Genomic DNA, 24992 nt, shown 5'->3' with positions numbered 1-24992 from the left:
CCAGTCAGAGTTGGGTTCGGAGATTCAGCGCTCCACCAGCGGGCGGGCGGGCGGGCGGGCGGACAGACAGACAGACCAGGGAGATGGAGGTGGTGGTGGTGGCAGCACTTCTGGTAAGATGGCAAACTTTGTTTCTGCTGCTTTTAGACCTAGTCGCAACATGGCTCCTTGGTCCTACAGTCGGTCACAGACTCTGTGGTTGGGCTAAGATGAACAGGGTGAGCACACTGGTGAGGTGTGCAGTGTGTCATGGTAGTAGAGGAATTAGTGCGGTTTATTTATCAGGCAATACTGTGAAAGCTTTACATGTGACACGTTAAGAAAGTGATGACAAAGCTTAAGGCCAGGAGAGAGTGAGACAAAAAGAGGGGTAGAAAGAGAGAGAGAGAGAGACAGAAAAAAAAGAGTGAGAGAGAGAGAGGTGAGACCAGACATGGAATCACAAACATAGGCCAGCACACACAGATCGACACTCTATTGAGCCCCACACACCAGGACTCTGGCCCGTACTGACTGACACACGGACGTCTCCCGGGAGACAGACACACGGCCTCGCTGGAACTCCTGCGTGACGCAGCCAATGCCAGGCAACAGAGCAAACATGAGGAGCTGCATAAAAAGAGCATTGTGTTAGCGTTAGCGTGTGTCTGTGTGTTACCGTTAGTGTTAGTGTGTGTGTGTGTGTGTGTGTGTGTGTGTGTTGGTAGCCCACAACAGCACCGTAAGTCACACACCCCTGTCCAAATCTCACCAAGTCTAATCAAGGAACAATCTCCACAACACCGCAGACGCGTCCAATGCCCCAGCTTCCCGTTTAACTGCTTTCACCACATTGCTACAGTTTTAAAAAAACAAAAACACCCCGGCGGAGAAGCCAAGCACAACAGGGGATGTGATTATCCACAGCTTAGGCGTACTATTGGCTTTTTAGAAAAAGGACTCTTAATACTGTGAAGGGGACAGCACTAGACCATCCTTAGCTATCGGAGTTAAGCGGCGAGCTAATCAAAGGCAGTAAAAAAGGCCTTAAAAGAGCAATTTGTAGATGCATTATGCTTTCCTGATTATTTGTTTCAGGGGATTCTTTGCATTCATTTTATAGGCTATTTTTGGCCAGAAAATACAAATATGCACAAAACTGACTACAAGAAACAGTCTTTCTTAGAAGGGGGAGGCGTGAGAAAAACAGACCAGCTGGGCGCAGAGCATTACGCTTCAGATAATTTCTTTTTGACAACAAAACGACACACTTCTCCTTTAAACCTGCAGTGCCAGGAGTTTCCATGAGCAGGCCTGGAAATGTCAGAGGGTTTTTGTTCTCCACATCAATCCCCCACAGATTAAATGTGTCACCGTGTGTGATCCAGCCACCTGAAACTCATTTTGTGAAACAACCCAAAATCTGACTGTTGAACCACAGTGATTATAACAGTTCAATGATGACTGGACCGGGGGCCTGATTTACAACCTTGCACGTGCCTACGAGAGCCAGACAGAGCGAATGGCAACAGTCAGAAGATCCTCTCAGACGAGCTGCTTCAAGCCAACCACCTCCATTGGCAGTCCCTCCTCCCAACCACTCTAGTCAGGAGCCCCCGCCCCTTCCCATGCACGCACACACACACACACACACACACACACACACACACACACACACACACACCTCAGACCAGCACAGTCAGTAAGTAAGGCACTCACTCCAGCGGTAGGCCTCGGGCTCGTCCTCCAACTGGAGGTTACCGTCCTCCTCACCGGTCAGGCTCCCCAAGCAGGGTCCGGCTCGCTGGAACAGCCTCCCCGCAAGCTTCTGCAGCACCGACATGCTACCAGAGTGAGTGCGAGTGTGTGTGTGTGTGTGTGTGTGTGTGTGTGTGTGTGTGGTGAAAAAGTGAAAGAAAGCTGAAGCCTTATTTGTCGTCCAGTGTGTTCAGCCCTCCCAGTGTCCCAATCAAAGGAACATGAACCCTCTGCCCGTCTAACGCGATGTCTGTCCAAACCTCTCCTTCATGATGACTCCTGCCTTTTACCCCCTCTTCCACGTCACCGTCCACCGCTGTCTCTCCCTCTGTCTCCCTCCCTCCGAGTCCAAGCTCAGGCAAGCAAGCAGGCAAGCAGGCAGGGCTCAGCCCCTTTGTTGCTTCTCCGCTTCCTGCTCCGACACACACTGTCCACTCAGCCCTTTCCTGTGGGCCCGCTGCTCCCTGAGGCACCAGGAAGCTCCGACTCTGCTCCACCTCTAGCAGAGAAAAGGGTAGGGAGGGTAATGGTGGTGGTGGTGGTGGTGGTAATAAAGTGGTTGTAGAGGGCGAGAAGACGCAGAGCGAGAGAGAGACAGCTTCTCCAGAGGCACTCCAGCGGGCTCCACACAGACCACCTCCACAAAGGTCAGCTTTAACCCCCCCTCCTGTTATGGCGCTCGCCCCTCAAGGTCTCCCCTGGCCGATGTGGCGCATGTCCTCGTCCTACCAGCGCGGGTGTAGTGGAAAATTGAGCTGACCCGGCATGTGCCTGCGTAACCCCACCATTGCCCGCTCCCGCTGACCCCCCCCCCCCTCCTCACCACCACCACCACCACCACCACAGGCCTGCACCTGTTTCTGGGGATCAGGGCGGACCACCAGGAGCCACAGCAGATTGGGGACGGGCTTGACGGGGGGGGGGAGGGAGGGCTCTGTGTGAGGTTGTGTGCTTGACAGAAATATGGTTTGTATGAGAGAGAGAGACCACTCAAACCCCAAACATTATTGCAGCTGGAAGATGCCAAGTGTGTGTGTGTGTGTGTGTGTGTGTGTGTGTGTGTGTCCACAGGTTAGCAAATACTGTGAGTGTGTACAGAGAAAACGCCTGCTCCCAAGACTGGCTTATATGGTGTGTGTGTGTGTGTGTGTGTTTACGTTTTTGCAGGAAATGTGATTTGTGTGTGTGTTTTTGAAATAATGCGTGTTTGTCTGCATGCGTCTCTGTGCCTAGGGGAAAACTCCAATCCTCCCCTCCTCATAGGTTGGCTTACTAGCTTGTCCTGCCACAGCTTAATCACCCACCTCCATTAAAGGCTTCAGAATAGGAACGTGATCCACCTCCACCACCACCCCCCCACCCTCAATCCCACCGCCAGTGGCAGCAGCACACCCGCCACACCGCAGCTGAATGTATCAAGCATATTCAAATGACATGCAGTCCCATGCAAATAGAAATCCACTCTTCACACTTACGCTCCACCGTCAGCCTGTTGCGAAGGCCCATTTCACACATCCCTGCTTCACCTCCTGGCCAGCACGCACACACACTCTCTCTCTCTCTCTCTCTCTCTCTTACAACCAGCGATGTCGGCGCTGGCTCTAAATTGCACATTTGCACAAGGTGTTTCTACGACTGGGGCAAAACAGGCTGGATTTAAGAGTAAGTCTGGCAGCCAAGCATGTGTTCCATTCCTGGGGTAAATCTAAATCACCCACTCAAGTACGGAGGCAGTGGCTGGTCTCAACCGGACTAAGGGAAAAGGGCGACAGTGGACCAAACAGGCTTTAGAGAGTCTGTAGGGTGGAACAGTAGCGGGAGAGCAGAAATGAAGAGGAAATGAGATAAAAAAGGGAACAGAGAGTTGTTGGGATAGTAGGAAAAGAGGAAGAGAGCGCAGAGCTGCCCAAAGATGGGCACAAGAGGGCCACACACTCATACACACACACTTGCGTGCTCGCACACATATGCACAAAGTGGTCTTGTTCTAAACACTGGGCCATCACATGATGTTCAAGAGACTCGTCAGCGTCACAGTTAAGCCTGGAGTGGATCACATCGACTGGATCATATGACGCCTCCACAGCCCAGAAAGTGCTCCCTCCACACACACACACACACACACACACCACAACCACCACCACACTTCCAATAACCCCCGCCCCCCTCACACACACACACACACACACACACACACACACACACACTCAAGAGGACCCACACAGCCCCTCCATCACTACTACTTTATGTTGCCACTGGTGCGACTGCTACAGAGCGTGAACATAAACAGACTTCCTGTGAGGGGAAGCGCCTCTGCCTGCAGGTCAGGCGGGCCTAGCCCCCAGAGGGCCGCTGACTGTATTTTTACATTTGGGCCTAGCAGGAGCCAAGACGAGCCAGCCCTCGAAGACTAGAGCCCTGTGTTTGAATCACCCTTTGACCTGCACCACCGCCCCTCGAACTTCGGATTCCCACCTTCAAAGCAGGGAACCAGAACATTACAATGACCCACAACAGCCTCTATTCTTTCCCCTGGGGCTGGCTTGAGGGAGATGGGCCCCTGTTTTGGAGGCAGGTTCTGCTGTACATATCCTCTGGTTACAAAGGGGACTTTTCTGATCTTTGAGACGTTGATAATGAGCTTGTCAACATAACTGTATTTTCCTTTACATTGTTCAGACAGCATAAAATACTGCTTCTTCACTATAGGTACGATTTGTATAACAATACCACTCTGCTGTATACTGTAATGACTCTTCATTTTTACTTAACATTTGCAGAGAATAATATTTTCACAATGTATTTTCCTTTCAACCCATGATCTTTCCCGTATCCTCTTCTGCCGCAGACTCGAAAGCAAAACAACAGAGCTCCCAAAAGAAGTTGGCATGTCCTCCCTCCTGGAAGGTTAATGCCTTGAAACAATCTACAGACAACACAGACACACAAAACTGATCTGAATTGGGGCATGTTGCCCAGAAAGAGAGACTATCCTTTTGAATACTAAATATGTTACGATGGTCGTGGCTGAATAATGCTTTTGGGAACCACAGCCTTGAACTGAAAACAACAAGAGATACCAGTTCTTGACTTCCTCCTTCTCAGCTCATAGGTAGCTAACCATCAGCCAGTATTTAGTCTAACTTGCCCTCTGAACTGTCAACTTTGTGAATGAGGTTGCCATTCCTAGACAGGGAAGATATAACTCAGCTACTAAAGTCCAATTTCTTCAGTGTCATGGAAATGCGTGTGCTGTTAGCAAACTCTAAACAACAGGCATTAGCAGTCATCAGTTTTGCCTATACAGGAAAAAAAACAATCCCAAAATATTTGGCATACCAAGAACTTTATCAGAACTAATCGGTTTCATATTGATTTGGTTGCTTTGCACACTGTGCACACAAATATTTAAGTCAGGGTTCAAAGACAGTCATGTTCCACAACACCCTCTCTCTCACCCCCACAGACAAACACACTTTCAGCTCCATAATGTCCTTAAATTTTACATCTGACAACATGGTGCACTGGCCTGGACATAGCAGTGATGTCCTTAATGATGGTTGCAGTTTTTAATACCCAACCTAGTATGACAACGATAGGCCTACATTTCAAATGTCACTGCATTTGAAAGCCCTCGTGGATTTATAGTCAATATTTGTTGCATGCATTGCGCCTGGCTTTTTAATTTCTCACCTAGACACCATTGCCGTCTCTCACTTCACATTCAAAAACCTCAAAGCAAACTGTTGCAAGTCCAATGGCAGGGTATGGTAACGTTGCAGATCTGAACAAAGTGTAAATCTAATGTCAAGCAATACCACAAAGTATTTCCTTTTTGAAGGCGAGGTTCAAAGCACCCCTCCGAGTCAAACTGACAGGAAGGAAGTGGTTCAAAAAAGATGTATCGAGAAACTGATCAACACAGGCGCAGGTAGGATATTAGCTCGAAATCGCGGCGGAAGAAATTAATGAAAAGGATTCAAGGGCCCTGGCCGACTGTTACTCCTTATATTCAGGAGAGCAAAGAAAACAACTAGGCTAGTTAGCCAGCTAGCTATGCGGTTTACATTTGTGATTCCATGGCTTGTCTACCTAGCGAGCCAGCTAACGTTACAGAAGCGAAAGTGTTGCCCATTGACATTTGGGCCACCTACTCAGTTCATGCATGCAGACCAGAAATAAATGTGCACCATATAAGCTTGCTAGCTATCCAGCTAATTGACTAATGTTTAACAATACAAGCAAACTCACCGCTCTCCATCTCGTTGCCCTTGTTCTTGGCGGTGGGCGCGTTGCCCATGATTGCAGGCCAGGTAGGAGATCACTTGATACCGATTTTCTTACGATTTTCTTAATGTCCACGTTCCAATCGAGTCTTCAGTATCTAGAGTCGATGCACATGTAGTCTACAAACATAATTAGCAACAAATCTATACCAATTGCGGTATCGCCCAGTTGTTTGTTCTACCTTCCGTTGAAAAAAGTCCGTAGGTAGCTAGCTAGCTAGCGAATAAACGCCAGCTAGCTCAGTGAGCTAGCTATTTAGCTACCCTTGGGTTGCAGTAGACTGCTAGCCAACTAATGTTTCTGGGCTCCCAAGGTGCATTACAAATTGTCGAAATCAGTTCTTTGCGTGTATCTCTCCCTCTTGAACGCAGCTAACGTTACCCTCTCGGTCCCTACTGTAGCTCCTAACAAGGCTCGGACTTACTGCTGCTGGAAAAGTAAAGCCTCCTCTATCAGCTGGTATTATATCTCAAATCAAATTAATATTCCCCTATTCAGTTGGTCCCTGACCCGATGACTTTTCAGCACCCAGAACCGATCAGCTGCAGCTAGCTAGCTTGCTCGCATAATTCGACGGACCCCCATTAATCCTCCGACTACAGCTAGAGGGAACTCCAGCTTCAGACAGAGCCGATCCCCTAAATCTTTCTTATTGGTCAATGTTCAGATGACAGGCTGTAAAAGAATGTCTTTGATTGGATACGGCTTTATATATGTGCTCTGTGCAGAATTGTGATTTGTCAAAGACTATCTGTCAGGTTCACTTTGTCCCACCCTCGCCGTCCAATAAATAACGTCATCTATTTTCATACTATTCATACCGTAACGATCCAAATTTCAGTTCAGTAATTTAGAACCGCAGCCTAACTGTGGGAAACATCTCGTCGGTACTATCAAGTAGTATTTAGATACACATAAATTATTCTGGCCAACAGCCCGTAGCCTCTGAAACGAAATGGCCTTGCCGACCCCTCCCGCCCGACTAATCTGTGATTGGCTGTGTGACGTCAAGATAGTCTATTTTTAGAAAGTTGGTCAGAATTTAAAGCACGCGGACACCTTACGTTTTTAGAATATTAAAAAGAAGTCGGGTTTATGGCAAGTCACACTACATTGAGGTAATTTATGTCCACACGGCATTATTACAATGATAATGTTTGATGACCGTTTTCCAATCGGCAGCAAAACATGAAAAATGGCTAGAGCGTGGAGATTGTTGAGTCACTTAGGTGGCGTCTTACATATCAGAACTGGACTAGATCAAACTCGTTTCGTGATAATTAATAAGGCAACATTGTAAGTTGTTGCATACTTTAAAGATACGAATAATAGCACTTGCACTTAAGTCAAATGACACGATCATGATTCCCATAAAATCATTTCCAATATGACGCCAGTTACTTTTCAGTAGAATATAACACTGAAAAATGGATGGCTTTTTCCCTGTAATGTTAATTAAAAAATGATATGACTGAAGAGCCAAAGAGAAATATCGTAGCAATACTTTGGTTCCTGTGTTGCATGCTGCAACTGCTCACGTTGCTTAGCAACAGGAAGCGAGCAGATCCAGTCACTCCAAAATGACTGGTGCTACACTTTTTTATGAATGAAACCAGAAAAAAATGTGTTGCTCTCTGTACTCCCTTGTATCAGGCACCTCACCGTTTCGCATCAACAGAGGACATGAAATGCGGTAGTAAGCATAAAGGGTGGGAGTGATACTACTACAATGCGATTTTCTTGGGAGATTTAAAATGTACAAGCGGCACAATTGTACATTTTTTCAAACAGTTTGATTTAATACGATGGTAAAACTGTATATGCAACATATATAGCCATTGCTTGCTCCCTGAGACCATGTCTGATGTTAATGACCTCTTTTAGAAATCCTCAATTTGTCCACAGATGTGGTTTATGCAAATCGTAACATCCTTATATTTTGCAAGGGGTTGTAATATGCTGTGAATTGATACCTTTTTTTTGTATTGTACACCACATCCAATACAACATATTTACTATATTCAATTAGTCTTCACTGTACCAACTAAAAATAAAAACTGTATTATCCTAAAGAACTATTAATAAAATATCAGTATTTGACATTGCATGGGACTCTTGCATGGAACTTGATTGCATCCCCTCTCCCAACCCACGACCAATCAGCCAGACATAACAAAAGATAGTTTATTTGAAGACAAATATAAAACACAGAGTATTAATGATGTACAGTATAATACACTTGACCACTGTCACAACATTTTAGCCCAAAAGGCCACTTGATAATTCCTTTTGTAGAGATTTAAAGATATAAATAAATATTTAAATTATAGATTATCCCAAGATTGTTAGGTGGCTATGCTTGCTGCAATGCTCCCGAGTGCTTTGCAATGAGGCTCTCTTCAGCCAAAGGTACATGCCATACCAAAACATCTATCTGCTGTAAGTGCATACCAGCAGATAGAACAAACATACTGAAGAGGTGTGGGGACTGTTAAGGCTTAGCTGGCTGAGAGTTTCTTTCAGTCAGCCACTCCCTTTTCACAAGGCTTGATTTCCTGGGTTGAGTGAGGCCGTGTTAGGTTCAAAAGTCCATCCACATGCAGTCCACGGAGTTGTCTGGCATCATACCAAGAGGTGGCGCTTTGCCCACAGTACAAGAAGGGGGCAGCATGGTGTTGGGGGCCGGAGCCACATTCTCCAAATCCTCCATCTTCTCTGCACACCCCTCCCAGTTGATATGGAAGCGTGTTACACGTGGGTTGGAAGCCAAAATGTTCCTCAGGAGCTGAAAGGAAAATGTTGCTGTTAATGTTGTGTGCTGTGGTGTTATGATGTCTGTAATTACAAGGAACTGAAGAAAAAAACAACAACAACAATATGACCTAAATTTCCCTCGGGATTAATAAAGTATCCATCCATCCATCCATCCATCCATCCATACTCACTCTACTCTACCCCGAAGTGTTTTTTAAAACGTTGGCCACGTAAAAAAAAAAAATTATACGAGCCATGGAAATGGCAGCTTTCAATGAAGCAATGAAAAAAAAAAAATGGACAACACAAATACAGACAAATGTTTGGCAGAAAAGAAAAACTTGACAGGACACAATTATGCATATATGCATTGTCATATGACCAGACTCACCACCTGCCTCTCCTATTAGGAGTGAAATCCACTCCATAGTCATCATTAGGTCTACGTTAATGTCTACATCAGTGTTTAATACTAACAACATTGGCAGGATATTGGATTATATATTAGTTTTAGTTTTGTGTGTTTGTTTTAAATATGAAGCAACATCAGTATTGGCAATAACAGCTGTTATGCAGCTGGTTTTTAAATCCATACCTGAACCTTTAACCTGATGACTCTGCTAAGTGCTGCACACATATGAGGTGGAAAAAAGTTTACAATGAATGTCTGAGTGGATCTATGGTTGGTTTGTCTGCTGAGTGACACTGTGTGTATGTTGTCATGTAGCCTACTTCTTGCCACTTATTGATACAATGAATGTTTTGTATGAGGATGAATATGGATAACTTATTAAGGGGATACACCTCCTATCCATATCCTAATATATAATATGCTCTGAAAGAGAAAGCGAATATAGGCACTGTGATTAGTGTCACGACCTCCCAAGCAGTTGACCTGGGTTTGATTCCCAACTACTGCAGGGTGTCTTTATTAAGTTGCTTTGGACGAAAGCATCTAGTAAATAGCAGACCTTTACTGTTTACCTTTAAATATCCAAAGATATCTGTACAACCTGACAGGACAAACGCCCATAATCATCATGGATTTAACTGCATAGGTAATGGTATTTTATTTGAGGCAAATATTCTCAAAAAAGCATCACATATTTTACGCAAGAATCACAACTAGATCCTGCTTTTCAAAGTGTGTATGGCATAAATATATACCAATGCTACCTGTGTGTAGTCTGGCTTGATAGGTGGGTCTTCCCGCAGCTCAGGATGGGTGTACTCATTGTTCACATAGTACCCAATGCGGATGAACTCCTGTCCACGGTATGTGCAGGTGATTAGAACCACAGTAACGCCAACAGCGTCACTCTCTGGTATCAAAGCAGGATTCGGAGCATCTGCCTGTTAAAGAGGATGCAAAGTTTAGCCCTCAATACGGTGGAACCCCTCAAATGTGTGCGAGGGACCCAGCAAATAGCGCGAGATGAGAGGAGAACAAAACAGATTCTCAGACGGGGACATCAACGCTCACCTGAAAAACAAACATGTGTCTTCCAGCCGGTACAGGACCAACTAGCACGGAGTCAAGAGTCTGATCACATTCCTCGCTCTCTGCTGAGCCAACATATATGATCTTCCACTCCAGGTCTTCAACGCCAAAAAATGCATTTCAAATAGGAGACATAACACAACGTTAGCCTGAGCAGTATCTGCTAACGTTAGCTACCAATAACTATCAAGATGTAACGTTAACGTAGCATGCACTACTACAACTATGACTTTATTTCAGAATTACAAATCATAAAATCGAATTCCATTGCAATTAACGCTAAATAAAGCTTAATGCAAACTTTAATGACATCCTGTCTATAGCTAGCCTGTTCCTGTCCCGCCACTAACATCATCTTGGAGGCACAGAGGAAATGAATAAACAGCAGCTGGCAGGCACACTAGTGTCACAATAGCCAGTAAGAAATACAGTCAGCGTCATTTTGATCATCAAATACTAGAATGTGTTTGCTCACCTTCGGGTAGATCTTCCATGCACTCAAATGTAATTTCAAACTGAAAAGGGTTTCCGAACGGACTTGGATTGTCCAAAACAGCAATATTGAAAACCTGAACCTTCGCCATTACTTAGCTAGTTAAATGTGCTCCTAACAAACGTTCAATTGAACAATCTACAGGCTGTCTATCACTGCAGAAGTAGAGGGAAAGGTCGTGAGTAACTAAACAACCAAATGTTTCTCTAGAAAAGAGTTAAAAATGCCTCTAGTTAAGCACTTTCGTTAGCAAGCAAGCAAGGTAACTTAGCAGGTTTAGCAGCTGGTTAGCGGCCAAAACAATACTTCTAATAGCTCTCTGTAGAAGGTCGTCTAGATAAATGTACACTAAAATATGACACCTAAGGTACACGAACAAAAACGATAACCCTTTTTCTGTTGTCTCCCAGTGATTTAAAATCCTCCCGCCGATGTTCGGATTACGAAAAAGAGCGGAATACTATATATTCTGATTTGCTGCGGATCTGTGATGACTCCGCAAAGTGGCCATTTGGATTGGCTGAGAAACGGTCAGAGTTATCCAATTGGAGCGTACCATACCGAGGCATCAGATTGAAGAATTTCCCGATAGGGGGGCATAGTAGCAGTTTCTTTAACACAATTTATACCTTCAATCCTAATGTTATGTAATATGTTTATCCTAATTATCTGTAGTGGATAGTAACAATTTATTAAAATGAGTGGAGGAAAAAGGCATATCATTACCAAATGTACACTGGGTAAATTAAAATATAAATCATTGTCCTACCAAGTGAATTGGGACTGACAGTGGATGCGGTATGAACAATTCACTTCTAAACAATGAGACGGAAGTTACAAGTTAAGTAAGGGACACATTTGCATTCATTTGAGAAAAAAATTAACTTGTTTCATGTGAATGAAAACAAGGACGAGCATACATATAATAGTTATCATGTAGGCCTAAATGACAATATTTATAAGTGCATCCTACATTAGTCCTCTTATGAATGCAGTATGGAATGGGTAATTATTCTGGGTTATCATGATTGCGTAGGTAATTATTAGCCTAATGAATGGGTAAAATCATGTTGTTATCACCAGGCCAACAACAAAGACATTTCCTGTGAAGAGGGAACAAACATAAACATAGCTAGCCTGTATTTTACAGTGATATACAAGAAAATGCTGCTTGCAGGACATTACAGCAAGCTAGCCTAGGATAAGATAGTCGAAATCAAATAGAGGTGAAATGACCACTCATTTGGCAGCTCGTATGCAACTTTCAGACAGGTTACTTGCTGAATGGCCACGAATGACATCGCTGAAGATATGTCTGTCTTCAGGCATGGTTACAACAGAGAAGATCAACAACAAAACTTTCCTCTCAGTGGTGTCCTCTGAAAAGGCACAAAATATGTTTTAAATTTGACTTCATTTCCAATAAGCTGTCACTGTGTGCCCAAGGCCTGAAATTATCATTAAGGTGTGCTCATTTCCTAAGTGAAAAAAAAGGAATGGTGGAGTCAACATTCTCCTCTACACTGACTGATGAGTGTGAATTACGAATGTGCACAAATAACAGTCAGATATTGGATGTATGTGTGTGATGTATAGTCCGCCGGTCATTTTTGAAAAAGAAAGCCTGACAGGACGATCAGGACCCAGACGTGCAACAAGTAATATATGTGTGAAGAACTATATTATTTTCCTCAGCGGAATCCACAAAATGGCAACAAAATCATTTTAAAAACACATATTTCGGACAAATATCTTTTATTGTTTTGGCAAGTAACTGTATATTAAGCTGGATAATGCATATGCGCAAAGGGGTATCGTGGCGGCAGTGGTACAGTAGGTAGAGAAGTCGTTTAGTAATCAGAAGGTTGCTAGTTCGATTCCCTGTCGAAGCGTCCTTGAGCAAGACACTGAACCCCTAATTGCTCCTGATGTGCAGTGTGCCATCAGTGTAAATGTAAAATGTGTATACATTGTAAGTCGCACATATGTAAGTCGCTTTGGATAAAAGCGTCTGCTAAATGACTAAATGTAAATGTAATGTATCGTCCTGAAGGGTTTATTTTTTAAGAATGACCAACGGACTATAAATTATCTCTTACTGTATGTGCACCGTCACACTTACATATATAAATATAATTAGCTTATAAATGAGTGAGTGATAAAAAAAAAAGTTCAATGTGTATCTTGTTGACATCCAGTCATTAATATAATTAAGCTGCTTTACCCGAAGCCTGACATGGCCTCTACCTACTCCTATTATTATTTTGACTAGTGATCTGAAATTTGCAGTTTTTTTTAAGTTTGACCTCTTCCTTTAACAGACCTGTTATCATTTGAGGATGTTTTTTTAGCAGTCAGTGACAACATGAATCAGTGGATTCAGACAACACCCTGAAAAACCTTCCATCTCATTCCTCAGTCCCTATTCACAGAGGATCACGCACTGTCCATTTGTTTGCCAAACCCTTCCCTTATCATTTTCATTTTCCTGAGTCATTGTTCTGTGGAAAAGATTATATGTAAGTGTGTAAGAGGTGTTTTCCAGTAAAATGACTGGCATGACATACAGTGCATTCAGAAAGGATTGAGACCCCTCCACTTTGACAAAGTGAAAACAGAATTTTAGAAAAACCACATCACATCAACAAGAGGTATTCAGACCCTTTGCTATGACGCTTGAAATTTAGCTCAGGTGCTTCCCATGTTTCTGCACCATGATTATCCACCTGTGGTTAAATTCAATTGAACGGACATGCTTTGGAAAGGCACACCCCTGTCCGTATAAGGTCTCACAGCTGACAATACATGTCAGAGCAAAAACCAAGCCATGAGTTCAAAGGAACTGCCTGCAGAGCTCAGACAGGATAATCCTCACTGCATTGAAGGTTCGCAAGAGTACAGTGGCCTTCGTAATTCTTAAACGGAGGAAGTTTGGAACAATCAGGACTCATCCTAGAGCTGGCTGCCTGGCCAAACTGAGCAATTGGGGAGAAGGGCCTTGGTAACAGGTGACCTAGAACCCGATGGTCCCTCTGGCTGAGCTCCAGTGATCCCGTGTGGAGATGGGAGAAACTTCCAGAAGGATAATCACTGCAACACTCCACCGATCTGGGCTTTATGGCAGAGTGGCCAGACAGAGGCCTCCCCCCAGTAAAAGACACAGAAAAGCCCATTCGAGTCTGCAAAAAGGCACCAAAATGACTGTCAGACTGAGAAATTACCTCTTTCTGAATGCACTGCAATTTCAGTCCGCTTAATTAGTCTTACAGATTCAATTAAATTCAAGGAAGGCAGTGCTGTGAAACTATTAAAAGAAGAAAACATTTCACATTTACTCATCTCCTGCCCATTGTTTCCTGCTGAACTTGAGGTGGTTAATGTGATTTGGACCAGAAAGGGATTAACAGAGCACACCGCGATTAGCTGTCCTCTTGGAATTTGAAGAATTCTTGCTTTCCTATTTGTCCAGAATATCATGCGAAACCACTGGAGGTCGCAACATGCCTTTGTAATAGAAGACTAGTCATTGGAGGACAAAACGTACTCTTTGATAAGAAGCCTGTGTAAAACGATAGCATTTATTTGCTCTCTTTTATGAAACTGGAAAGAATTTGGAGTGGGCTAACAGCCTTTTAAAACGTTTGTCTTAAAACTACGGTGGGTGCATGCGAAGCTGAGAAGCGCTCCAGTGCGCTCAGCGAGCAGGTGGATTGTAGTCGGCTCAAAGTGCACACAAAGGCACGTCTGTATCAGCCTTGCCACAGGTTGAACACTGGGCTCAGCCAGGTACTGTAACGTGAGCCTGCATCATGTGATCACCAGAGGGACGACCAGAGGAGAGGGGAAAAAACTGTTTTACATAGCTTAGGCATTGCTGAAACAAGAAATTGTGTTTACATTAGTAAGATCAGTTAGATAGTGTATCAGATAGTGTATCATCGGCAGTTTAACGGAAGTTTATTTGGCATTTAATGTAAGTTAACTATATACCAGTTCAAATATGTTCCGATCGAGTTGTCTAATTTAACAACCGCAAGGCGGAAGCGGCATCTCTTTATATCACACTAAAGGATAACCATCACCATTGAAATGATCTAATTCCACATGAACAGGTAAATTCATATATTTTATTCCTTTAATTCGCTCCTTTAGCATTTGACCCGGGGCATTTCTTTAACTCCAGATGCTGTCGGCTGTGTGTCACAGTGCAGTGGTCAGCTTCGGTTGTCTCTAACCTGTTGATCACTCCTTTGTCCATTTCTTAAACTGTTAACCGTGTTATGTTTGTTTTAATAAAAAAGACTATTTAAAATTGTAATCTGTATCATAAGTCATAACTATCACAAGGTTGTTCCGTTGTCTTCTATCTATCCCTATTTTGTAGCTAGGGTATTACTCTAGCAGGTGCAGGTTCATTGAGTGCTTGGTTGCTGGACACAGGCAAACTAACTTCTGCTCATTTTGTGGCATTTGGCATTTATGGGGGGGAAAGTGGAGCCATTAATCGGAATTGTTCATGAGAGATGGGAATTTTTCTCAATTATAGTAAATTCTCAACACTTTAGTAGAACTACATTTCTAATTTCCCTCAGGGACCAGGTGGCAAAGGCTGATATTATTGATCTGAGGACTGTTTCTGCAAGAATGTCGTGGACCTGACATTACTTTGACACAGAAACCCCGAGGACTGGTAGAAACTCTGAAAATGACACGTGTGCCAGACACGATTCCACATTTTGGGCTGGTGGCAGGTGGGGTACTTCTGCTCTTCCTGAAGAACAGCCCTGCCAGAGGTGAGTCATCCCTGCCCCATTCACCATTTCATTGCTGAAGTAGGCACTCACTCCCACTGACTTGGCAGTTGAACGCAGAGATAGGAGGGCGTGCACTCTGCAGAGTACATTTTTTTCATTCTTCAACTTCACTATGCCATCCGTTATTTCCTCTTTTTTTTTTTTAAAGTTCCAGACACTGACAGGCACCAACACGTCATCAGGTTGTAAAAACATTTAAGGGTGTGAGCATAACGTGATCCTGAAAACAGGGAGTAGATAACTACTGTATAGATGCACTCAGTTGGTGTCAATCTAGTTTTGTAGGTTTTCATTTAAATATCCATTTTGTGTACTGGAATTCAAGCACTTCTGTTCAAGTCATCAGAGAGTAAAACAACAACAGCACTAATAAAAACGTTGCAGTCTTGACCAAGACGTAGCTCCGTCCTTGAGCTGTTTGACCGTTTACTCAGGTGAATGATTAACTTCCAATCTGTCTCCAAACAGCCTTCTAACCACCATACAATTTTGCCTCAAAGTCAAAATGAGTTTACAGAGTTGACGGGAAACTGGCAACGAGCAAAGTCCAAATGAGCAACATTTTGCTAATTTAATACCATGAGCAAGGCCCGAAGCCGCCTAAATAGGAGGGTCGGTGCAATGCTCCCACACGCCACACGATGGCTTTAGTTCATTCGTGACTGATGTTGCTCGTTGCCTGATAAAAGTCTTGCCCCAGGTCTCTTCAAACTTCTCTTACATGTATTCACGGAAAGTCACACAGAGGTTGTATTGTGAACTTTCATCTTCTGCTTTTTTCTCACTTGTCCCTTTTGGCGTGGTCTCTGAGCACTGTGCAATGGCTGACTGACCACATGGCCAGTGGTGTGCAGAGAGAAAGTTAACAAGTGGATCAGTCACAGTACAAACCCGAAAGCTCTTTGCTGTATTTTCTGGTAGTTAAAGATGAAGTCCGCAATTCTAATCCGATACACTTTCTGTCAAATTCGGCTAATAACTCCACCGTCCTCTTGCTGTCTTCTTCTATGTGTGTGATCAGAAAAAGTCCAATCTGTTTGTACTCAGTCCTGGCTCTGTAAATGGGAAAGCCATAGACCAAAGCCATACAACAATGTAAAAATACACCTTACAAATAAGTTCTGCATGAAAAGTTCTACTTAAAGTGCATTAGCAGTACAATGTAATTAAAGTACTGGTTTGAACTGATCTACATGATCTCATTAGATTATTAATACTGAAGCATCTGTCTTTAAGCAGCATGTTACTGTTGTAGCTGCTGGAGGTATAGCTAGTTTTGAGCTATGACATGATTAATGGGAGAGAAAAGAAGATTATACAAAGTTCTGATAAACAAATCTGTTCAGTTTTTGGACTTTTTCTCTAAGCTTTGATTTTTGGTGAGATTTAACTTGATTTGATTTATTGAAAGCCAAAAAGGTTGGAAACCACTGGTTTAATCTTTAACACTGTGTTGTATTTTAAAAGCTTGTCATATTATCCATTGTGTAAAATCTTCATCTTTAAATGAACTAGTAACTAAAGCTGTCAAACATAGGCGAGAAGAAGTAGTAAGTAGCATAAAAGGAAATGTACAAGTACCTAAAATCTTACTTAAGTACAGTACTTGAGTAAATGCTCGAAATCCTTTGTTTATCCCTCAAAAGTAAATATTTATGATGGTGAACATGTGAGTGCCATCAGATTGAAAAGTCCTTGTCATTGTTTGTGAATAAGACAGACAAAATGCTTAGTCATGTTGTCAATGTAACAGTGAACCCTGGAAGTGTTCCAAATTTTCATTTTACTGTTGTTGCGGCAAGACAGCATCTCACTACACCTTTCTCTTCAATCAGAAGACCGTAGACTGGATGTAGGAATCTGGAAGTTTTATTGTAATCAGTAAGCTACAATAAGGAGAGGCCCATGGATCATCTCAAAATGTGAACTTTAATCTTTTTAAGGCCTCTATCTAGGTGGTTCTTCGTGGTTCTTTCTGTATGACTGTTTGCCAAGACCAATCAGAATGATCTATCTCATATTATATAACTCCTTTAATGTACTCATTGTGGGTGTTACCCCCTGGTGAGGGTTATTTTACGTATTACGTTTGACTGGAATGTCAATTAATCACTTTTACAGCCGTATACAGTTTTCCAACTGTTCAGCCTAGTTTTCCAACTGTTCACTTGTTTCAATGAGGCCTTTCATACTGATGAGTTAATCCATGTTCATGTAGTCATATAAAAATATCCTACACTGTCTATCTCTTTCACTAACAATGATTGATCATTACGGCTTGTGTACTGAATACTATTTAGTATGAATTGAATGTAATGCATGGCACTTATTTCAATGCAAGTCTCCAAGTGGTTGTATACCGTGAAAATGTAGTAAAAGGATATAGAAAATCACCTGAAAGAAACTGGACAGTCCCTCATCTACAACCCACTAAGAAACAATTGGAAAGTCTTCCTCCATACCACAAACATTCTTTGAGAACCAAAGAAAATGTTACAGTATACAATCACAAGACTGGTGATCAGACTTTTACAGTAACCTTCATGTATTGGCTAAAGCAGTGATGGATAGAATCGATGTAACTATCCTTTCTTTTGGCATTTCTTTTTTGAGGCCATGAAGCCATTCTCTAATAATGTTGTGTGGCAAAGATTTCATTGACCCAAATGACTACACACAGTAATTTGGCATGTTGTTCCTTACACAACCTCTCTAAATCTAGATGATTCCCAGGAAAGTTAAGATTTTGTGTGTTGTAAAGCCCAATGGTGAAAGGACTGAGCACCTTATGTCCTGACACAGTGGTTCATACTGTTACTGTATATTTCCCTCACACTGGCCTGGCACATCCACTCTGGCTCAGTGACCTATAACATTGTAGACACATTTCCTGTATTTGAATATTCAATCAAACCTTATCAAAAGTAAACAATCAAGTTTATAAATGCATGTCATGACTTACACAATTAATACATGCCTAGATGTTTTAGGGGATATGATTGTTCAACAGAGAAGTTGCATAATGCATTTTGATCAACATGATATAACTGCAGGCAATAGCACAAACTAATTTGCAAAGGAACCAAAGCATTTTTCAGAACGATGAGAAATTGCTGCTATGTGTGGAGGTTGAACAAGTAGTTTTGAGGATTTTAAGTCTGATCTGAGAAATGTACCAAAACGACTGAGAAACATGCTGTCCACGTTCAAAGTTATGATCTGACAGGGGTGTCTTTGTATGTAGGTTTTATGATTGGGTTATGCCCGCAAGATGGTGTGGAAACGATAGTTTTTCACAGTACTTACCATAGTTTATTTCTCTCTGTATATTTTGTACTAATGAATATCATATTGATGGCTAGAGTAAGTAGCTGATTTTTTGGGGGGGGGGGGGGGATGCATTTAGCAGCTTCAAACAGCTGACTTGGTTTCTTTCCCACAGCTGGCAATGCTACGATCACCACTGGTCCACTAAGAAACTCAAATTCCACAAACTCCCCGGTGAGTATAGAGCCTGTGTGTTGTGCTGTTACTCAAACCTCTAAACATCTGTTAAATGAATGCGGTTCCAAACACCACAATGCATTACGGCCCATGCGTGTCTTACTTCAGTCTGTCACATTGATCTCTTGCGTTGTGTTTGACAGGATGTTGTGGCCATTGTGGTTCCCACGGTGGTTTTGGGTCTACTAGCCGTCATAACCGCAGTGTTGGTGTATCTTTTCTGTGTGGTGCGGAAGAAGAGACAGACGGAGGGCACGTACCGCCCGAGCGCAGAGGAGCAGAGTGGAGTACGCAGCGTGGCAATGCCCGACGTCCTCAAACTGCCCAAAGAGGAACGGCTGATCTAAAACACTGGGATTCTAAGCGCTGCCAGCCAGTGATGTCCCTGTTTGCTTTCCACTGTGTCGGTAGCAGCTACTGGGTTACAGTGGAGTGCGACGGTGAACACCACAACGAGACAACTGTGCATGGATTAAGAAATGGCGATGTGATGTCATCAGACTGCTCACCGATAAAGTGGAGATGAACAGCTGCGGTAGAAGTGTACACTGTCGTCATGCACCTCACATGATTTCCCAAGAGGCCACCTACAGATGTGATCTCACTCCTCAGTACAGCCTTACACAAAAAAGGAAGGATCCAGGACCAACTTGTTTGGGCCAAAACCTCGTCACTTGACAGGAGGTGGAAATCTGACAACAAGTGCAACACTGACCAGAACGATAACAAAACACTTAACAGAATGTACCCTATGGGTAAATTTAAGCTTGAAAGAGTGCAAGAGGGGATTCTTGTGGGACCTAAGGGCCGATACTTGGGATTCTTGTGGCACTGACAAAACTATTTAAAGTAGCTGTAGTATCTGCTGCTATAGTGAACTCTGAAAATGCCTGCTTGATGCATGCACAACCTCAAAGCACATCAAGTGTCGATTATATGATGACATTTCATGCTGGTTATTGGGGATATGTGTTCAATCTCAAATTAGAGTTGTTGTCTCTTAGGCCTCCACTTTCTGTCATGGGCTTGATTGGGCCTGTTTATTTACTGCAGTTTGACATTACTGCGACTATGAGTTGGAAACACTGGAACTAGAATAAGAGTACACTACTAGGACAAGAGCAAATGGTTCAAAGGTGGTTTTTTTAGAGATGTGATTGTTGTTTAAGTTATATATGTGATACTAACGGTCGTCATAGTAATGGGAATCTCACTGGCAAGTTTTATGCATCATTATTTGAATGCAGAAATATGATTGTTTACACTTGAATTGTTGTACCATTCATTTCAATCAGGCATTTCATGAAGACAATCAGTATATGCGCAAAAATGTGCAGTTTACTTTTAATACTAAAATGACATGGTTTAGGAATAACTGTCACACTTTAATTTATTCATCTGTAATTATAATGTGGTCTCCATGTAATCTGTGAGTGTTATATTAAAATAGTCATTTTTATCAAAATATGTTCCCATTTACAGTATGTTCAGCCAACTACTTTATAAATAGGACATTTTAGTTTTTTTTTTTCTGTGGTTTTGGACCTTTGGGTGATGTCTGGTTTGTTTGCTAAACATCATACAGCTTCTAAATATATCTGTCATGTCAGACCCGTCCTGTTAATGACTGATAGTGAGATATTTTTGTCTCTTCTGTTTTGTACTTTTGAGGAGTGCAGAACGTTTTAGTTAATCAAGTGGGTAATTGATGTGATCCAGATCCTGCTTGGCGTTACTGGTGGGACAGCTATAATATGCACCTATGGTACCTTAAAATAAAACATCAACTTACAATCAGAATATATTATATAGCAACCCAGTGATGTGATGGATCTACATGATAGATGTTGTACAGCTCCATCTAGTGGTGAGTTTAAGGAATTTCATCTCGGCTCCTAGTAACCTATTATACTAGAACTAAAATATGAATTACTGTATGAATCTGTAATCGGATCTGTTCCGGTAGTTTATGCAAATAATGTTCTTGGGTAAATTGAAGTTGATGATTGCAACAGTTAGTGGAGATACAGTTTTTCTTAGTCGCTTTGGTACATTTCTCAAATCATCCTTAACATTTTCAAAACAGGGCATTTATTGAAACAATTCGTCTCCTTAGTATTCATTTTTAGCAGTTGAATGTCTTTTTAGTTTTACAAGGCTCCAAGTGAACGTAGCGGGATGCAGAAAATCCTTTTAGAGACTGGACGGCGGCAACAAACACAAAATGGGACAATCTGAATGCCACATCATTTCTTTGATAACCAAGTAATGTTAGCCATTAGCAATGGTCATAGGCATTTCATTCATTCAGAAAAGAACTTTGCTATTATTATATTATATTTGCGTTATTTTGCAAGATATTTCTTACAACGCCCCTTCCATTCTCATTAATGAGATCCCTGTGGATGATTTTGATGAAGGTAAGTATTTGTGTTCTATAAAGCCCAATGGTAGAAATATGATTGAACACATTGTTCTCTTATATAGTATCACACTGTTGCTGGATTTCCCCCTCATGCTGGCCTGGCACATCCACTCTGGTATGGTGGCCTATTAGGTTTTACACTCATTGTTTGCCTTTGAACAATCTGAATGACCTGTAACTTGGCAAACATTCCAAAAATACCACGTCACTGAAACTGATGAAGCATATGGTTGACACATAACTGGTTTATGCCATTTGCATGTCAAGACTTACACAACAGATACCTAAGATTCTTTGGGGGGTGACACTAAACCGCAGACGATTGTACATACCCTTTTGCATAAATGTGCAAAGGCATTTACAAAATGTTCAAAAGAATGAGAAATTGCTGTTATGGCGAAGTGAGATGATGATGTGGAGGTAGAACAAACAGTTTTGAAAATTTCTGTTCTGATCTGAGGAAAAATTGTAATGGTGTAATTATATTTATTTTATTATATAACTAAATCAACATAAATAAAAACACGCAAAGCTTTGTTTCCAGAATTAGCCTTTAATCAGATTCACATGGACAGTGGTCACATATCCAAGTCTGAAGGCTTTGCAGTTGAAATCGTTTCATTTTCACTTCCCCAAGGCAATGAGTGGACAATGTGGTGCACTGCATTCACAACATACAAAAACACAATCTTAAATGAAATAGAACTCACAATCTATTCACAATTATCTGCAAAACATGGAGTTTACTAAATAGGAGGGGGGGAGGGGGGGACCTTTCAATTCTTTCAAGTGACCTTCTGCTCACTTGGAGGAAAGCAGAAGGATGGAGTGATGGGGGAGGAGTGAGACTCTGGCTGAACTGAGATTTAAGCGATGCTCTCTTCGCCCTCCTCCTCAAACTCGCCCTCCTCGGCGGTGGCGTCCTGGTACTGCTGGTACTCGGACACCAGGTCGTTCATGTTGCTCTCAGCCTCAGTGAACTCCATCTCATCCATGCCCTCGCCGGTGTACCAGTGGAGGAAGGCCTTGCGGCGGAACATGGCGGTAAACTGCTCGGAGATTCGCTTGAACAGCTCCTGGATGGCAGTGCTGTTGCCGATGAATGTGCCTGACATTTTGAGCCCGCGCGGGGGAATGTCGCAGACGGCGGTCTTCACATTGTTGGGGATCCACTCCACGAAGTAGCTGCTGTTCTTGTTCTGGATGTTGAGCATCTGTTCGTCCACCTCCTTCATGGACATGCGTCCGCGGAAGATGGCGGCCACAGTCAGGTAGCGGCCGTGGCGTGGGTCGCAGGCGGCCATCATGTTTTTGGAATCGAACATCTGCTGGGTAAGCTCAGGTACGGAGAGGGCGCGGTACTGCTGGCAGCCACGGCTGGTGAGGGGGGCGAACCCTGGCATGAAGAAGTGCAGACGGGGGAAGGGCACCATGTTGACGGCCAGTTTGCGGAGGTCGGCATTGAGCTGACCGGGGAAGCGCAGGCAGGTTGTGACTCCGCTCATGGTGGCGGACACCAGGTGGTTGAGGTCGCCATATGTGGGCGTAGTGAGTTTGAGGGTGCGGAAGCAGATGTCGTAGAGCGCCTCGTTGTCGATGCAGAAGGTCTCGTCAGTGTTCTCCACCAGCTGGTGCACAGAGAGTGTAGCGTTGTAGGGCTCCACCACGGTGTCGGACACCTTTGGGGATGGCACAACGCTGAAGGTGTTCATGATGCGGTCGGGGTACTCTTCGCGGATCTTGCTGATGAGCAGGGTGCCCATGCCTGAGCCGGTGCCACCGCCCAGGGAGTGGGTGAGCTGGAAGCCCTGCAGGCAGTCACAGTTCTCGGCCTCCTTCCTCACCACATCCAGGACAGAGTCGACCAGCTCAGCCCCCTCAGTGTAATGGCCCTTGGCCCAGTTGTTTCCAGCACCGCTCTGACCTATAATAAGGAACATGCATCAGCCATTATACTGATTGACAGCTGAGACTTAAACTGGGGCATGCCATACTCAAGCCTAAGAATTTTACTAAGGGAAATTCAAAGGTTCATGTTTTAAAGCCATTTAAAGTGAGAATATCAACAGAAATTAAAACGGAGCAATCAGAGAAAGGTGCAATTATTCACCAAAGACGAAGTTGTCGGGTCTGAAGATCTGGCCAAAGGGACCGGATCGGACAGAATCCATGGTGCCAGGCTCCAGATCCACCAGAATGGCACGGGGTACATACTTCCCACCTAAGAAGACAAAGACAGCAATTTAACGTCACTCTCTTTCTTTCCTTGGGTTATGGTGCGTTAGCCTATGTCACTATTCATTATAGTAGATCAAAAAGAACTGTTCTGACAATATGTTCAGTAACAGTGCAATGAAAATTAACATTATAATAATATACCACAAGGATTTAAGAACCACAACACATTTAAAGTAGCTGACTCCTTAACCTGATTAACTGATTCTTGCACAATATGCAATACCTGAGGCTTCATTGTAGTATACACTGATCCTGTCTAGCTGCAGGTCGCTGTCTCCGTGGTATGATCCAGTTGGATCGATGCCATGCTCATCGCTGATCACCTCCCAGAACTGAGCCGCGGGAGGAGAGAAGGGCGGTGGCCGCACGGAAAAGGGAAGAAGATTAGGACATCATTTCATCCCTGCATGCAAAAATCTACCACCCAACTAAATTAGCATATGCTGCAGGATTATCCTACCGACCATGTACCAATGTTTATACAAATGAACATCCGGTTTTAGGATGAATATAAATTAATGGTAATTGTCTTTGCTTCAGTGGTCGGTGGATGGTGCAAAATAAGTCTTTCTGAGGTTATTTAAGATTTGTATAAAATATAGGCATAAAATTGTTTTTTTAAATTTCACAATGATACATTTGGTCGAAACCCAAATTCTAGTCCTTTTGTTCCATGCGACTGCACCGTGAGGAAATCGATCATCAGAAAAGGGTGGGTATGCTTACTCATAACAATGCAATTGATCCCTCTTATTCCTTCAGAGTCCTGTATGACCAGTTGATTTTAATACTGGGCTCTATTAGGCTACTTTTATTTCCCATAACCACACAAAGACAATTTGGCCAGCATCCACACCGAACAATGTCCAACTGAATGATAAAGATCGTGTGTCTGTTGCTTTACACCTACCAATACCCTTCCCCATTGTTTAAAGTGGGATGAACCATTACCGTTATTTATTTGAATAAATCAGAACTTGCGCTGGTCTCTCCTGCAAATCCTATCGAAATTCAGCAAATCCTACCGAATTTGAAATGTCATTGAAGCCACCAACATCTGCATTGGTATTCTGGAACATTCTTTAGGGCGGATTACTAGTACTCCTCGCTTTTGCTCCAAGATTTTCTCGAGTGCGATCACGCCCAAGAACCCATGCAGCTCATCTTTGCAAAAATAAAATACACACAGTAATGCCATTTTCAAGCCTACCTTAGCACCGATCTGGTTACCGCACTGGC

At 43.1% G+C, this 24992-nt stretch overlaps 3 protein-coding genes across 3 annotated transcripts; 1 reads left to right on the top strand and 2 right to left on the bottom strand.

Annotated features, from left to right (window-relative positions):
• Window positions 1–8194: 8194 nt before the first annotated feature.
• On the bottom strand, window positions 8195–11273 carry LOC122132013 (histone chaperone asf1b-B-like). The gene is made up of 4 exons (XM_042706761.1): window positions 10755–11273; window positions 10262–10377; window positions 9955–10131; window positions 8195–8809 (listed from the first exon to the last, which is right to left on the bottom strand). Exons 1-4 carry the CDS (start codon window positions 10861–10863, stop codon window positions 8606–8608), a joined length of 606 nt encoding a protein of 201 aa, XP_042562695.1. The 5' UTR covers window positions 10864–11273; the 3' UTR covers window positions 8195–8605.
• Window positions 11274–14703: 3430 nt separating this feature from the next.
• crb3a (crumbs homolog 3a) lies at window positions 14704–22054 on the top strand. The gene is made up of 4 exons (XM_042706760.1): window positions 14704–14884; window positions 15365–15565; window positions 19029–19087; window positions 19234–22054. The coding sequence occupies exons 2-4, from the start codon at window positions 15478–15480 to the stop codon at window positions 19435–19437; spliced, it is 351 nt and encodes a 116-aa protein (XP_042562694.1). The 5' UTR covers window positions 14704–14884; window positions 15365–15477; the 3' UTR covers window positions 19438–22054.
• Window positions 22055–22303: 249 nt separating this feature from the next.
• Window positions 22304–24986, bottom strand: LOC122132011 (tubulin beta chain-like). Its single transcript, XM_042706759.1, has 4 exons — window positions 24964–24986; window positions 23977–24085; window positions 23626–23736; window positions 22304–23439 (listed from the first exon to the last, which is right to left on the bottom strand). The coding sequence occupies exons 3-4, from the start codon at window positions 23684–23686 to the stop codon at window positions 22382–22384; spliced, it is 1119 nt and encodes a 372-aa protein (XP_042562693.1). The 5' UTR covers window positions 23687–23736; window positions 23977–24085; window positions 24964–24986; the 3' UTR covers window positions 22304–22381.
• Window positions 24987–24992: the final 6 nt, after the last annotated feature.

Source organism: Clupea harengus, unplaced genomic scaffold, assembly GCF_900700415.2.
Source record: "Clupea harengus unplaced genomic scaffold, Ch_v2.0.2, whole genome shotgun sequence".
NCBI classification, from domain to species: domain Eukaryota; kingdom Metazoa; phylum Chordata; class Actinopteri; order Clupeiformes; family Clupeidae; genus Clupea; species Clupea harengus.
This window is presented reverse-complemented; position numbering and strand designations above follow the sequence as displayed.

What these genes read in the sequence shown, in the direction of transcription:
- crb3a (XM_042706760.1), top strand. Translation starts at nt 15,478, where the DNA reads ATGACACGTGTGCCAGACACGATTCCACATTTTGGGCTGGTGGCAGGT. An exon ending in GAAGAACAGCCCTGCCAGAG is followed by an intron (nt 15,566 to 19,028) that starts GTGAGTCATCCC and finishes TCTTTCCCACAG; the next exon opens with CTGGCAATGCTACGATCACC. An exon ending in CAAATTCCACAAACTCCCCG is followed by an intron (nt 19,088 to 19,233) that starts GTGAGTATAGAG and finishes TGTGTTTGACAG; the next exon opens with GATGTTGTGGCCATTGTGGT.
- LOC122132013 (XM_042706761.1), bottom strand. Translation starts at nt 10,863, where the DNA reads ATGGCGAAGGTTCAGGTTTTCAATATTGCTGTTTTGGACAATCCAAGT. An exon ending in CATGGAAGATCTACCCGAAG is followed by an intron (nt 10,378 to 10,754) that starts GTGAGCAAACAC and finishes TTGGCGTTGAAG; the next exon opens with ACCTGGAGTGGAAGATCATA. An exon ending in TCAAGCCAGACTACACACAG is followed by an intron (nt 8,810 to 9,954) that starts GTAGCATTGGTA and finishes TTTTCCTTTCAG; the next exon opens with CTCCTGAGGAACATTTTGGC.
- LOC122132011 (XM_042706759.1), bottom strand. Translation starts at nt 23,686, where the DNA reads ATGGATTCTGTCCGATCCGGTCCCTTTGGCCAGATCTTCAGACCCGAC. An exon ending in ACCCGACAACTTCGTCTTTG is followed by an intron (nt 23,440 to 23,625) that starts GTGAATAATTGC and finishes TCCTTATTATAG; the next exon opens with GTCAGAGCGGTGCTGGAAAC.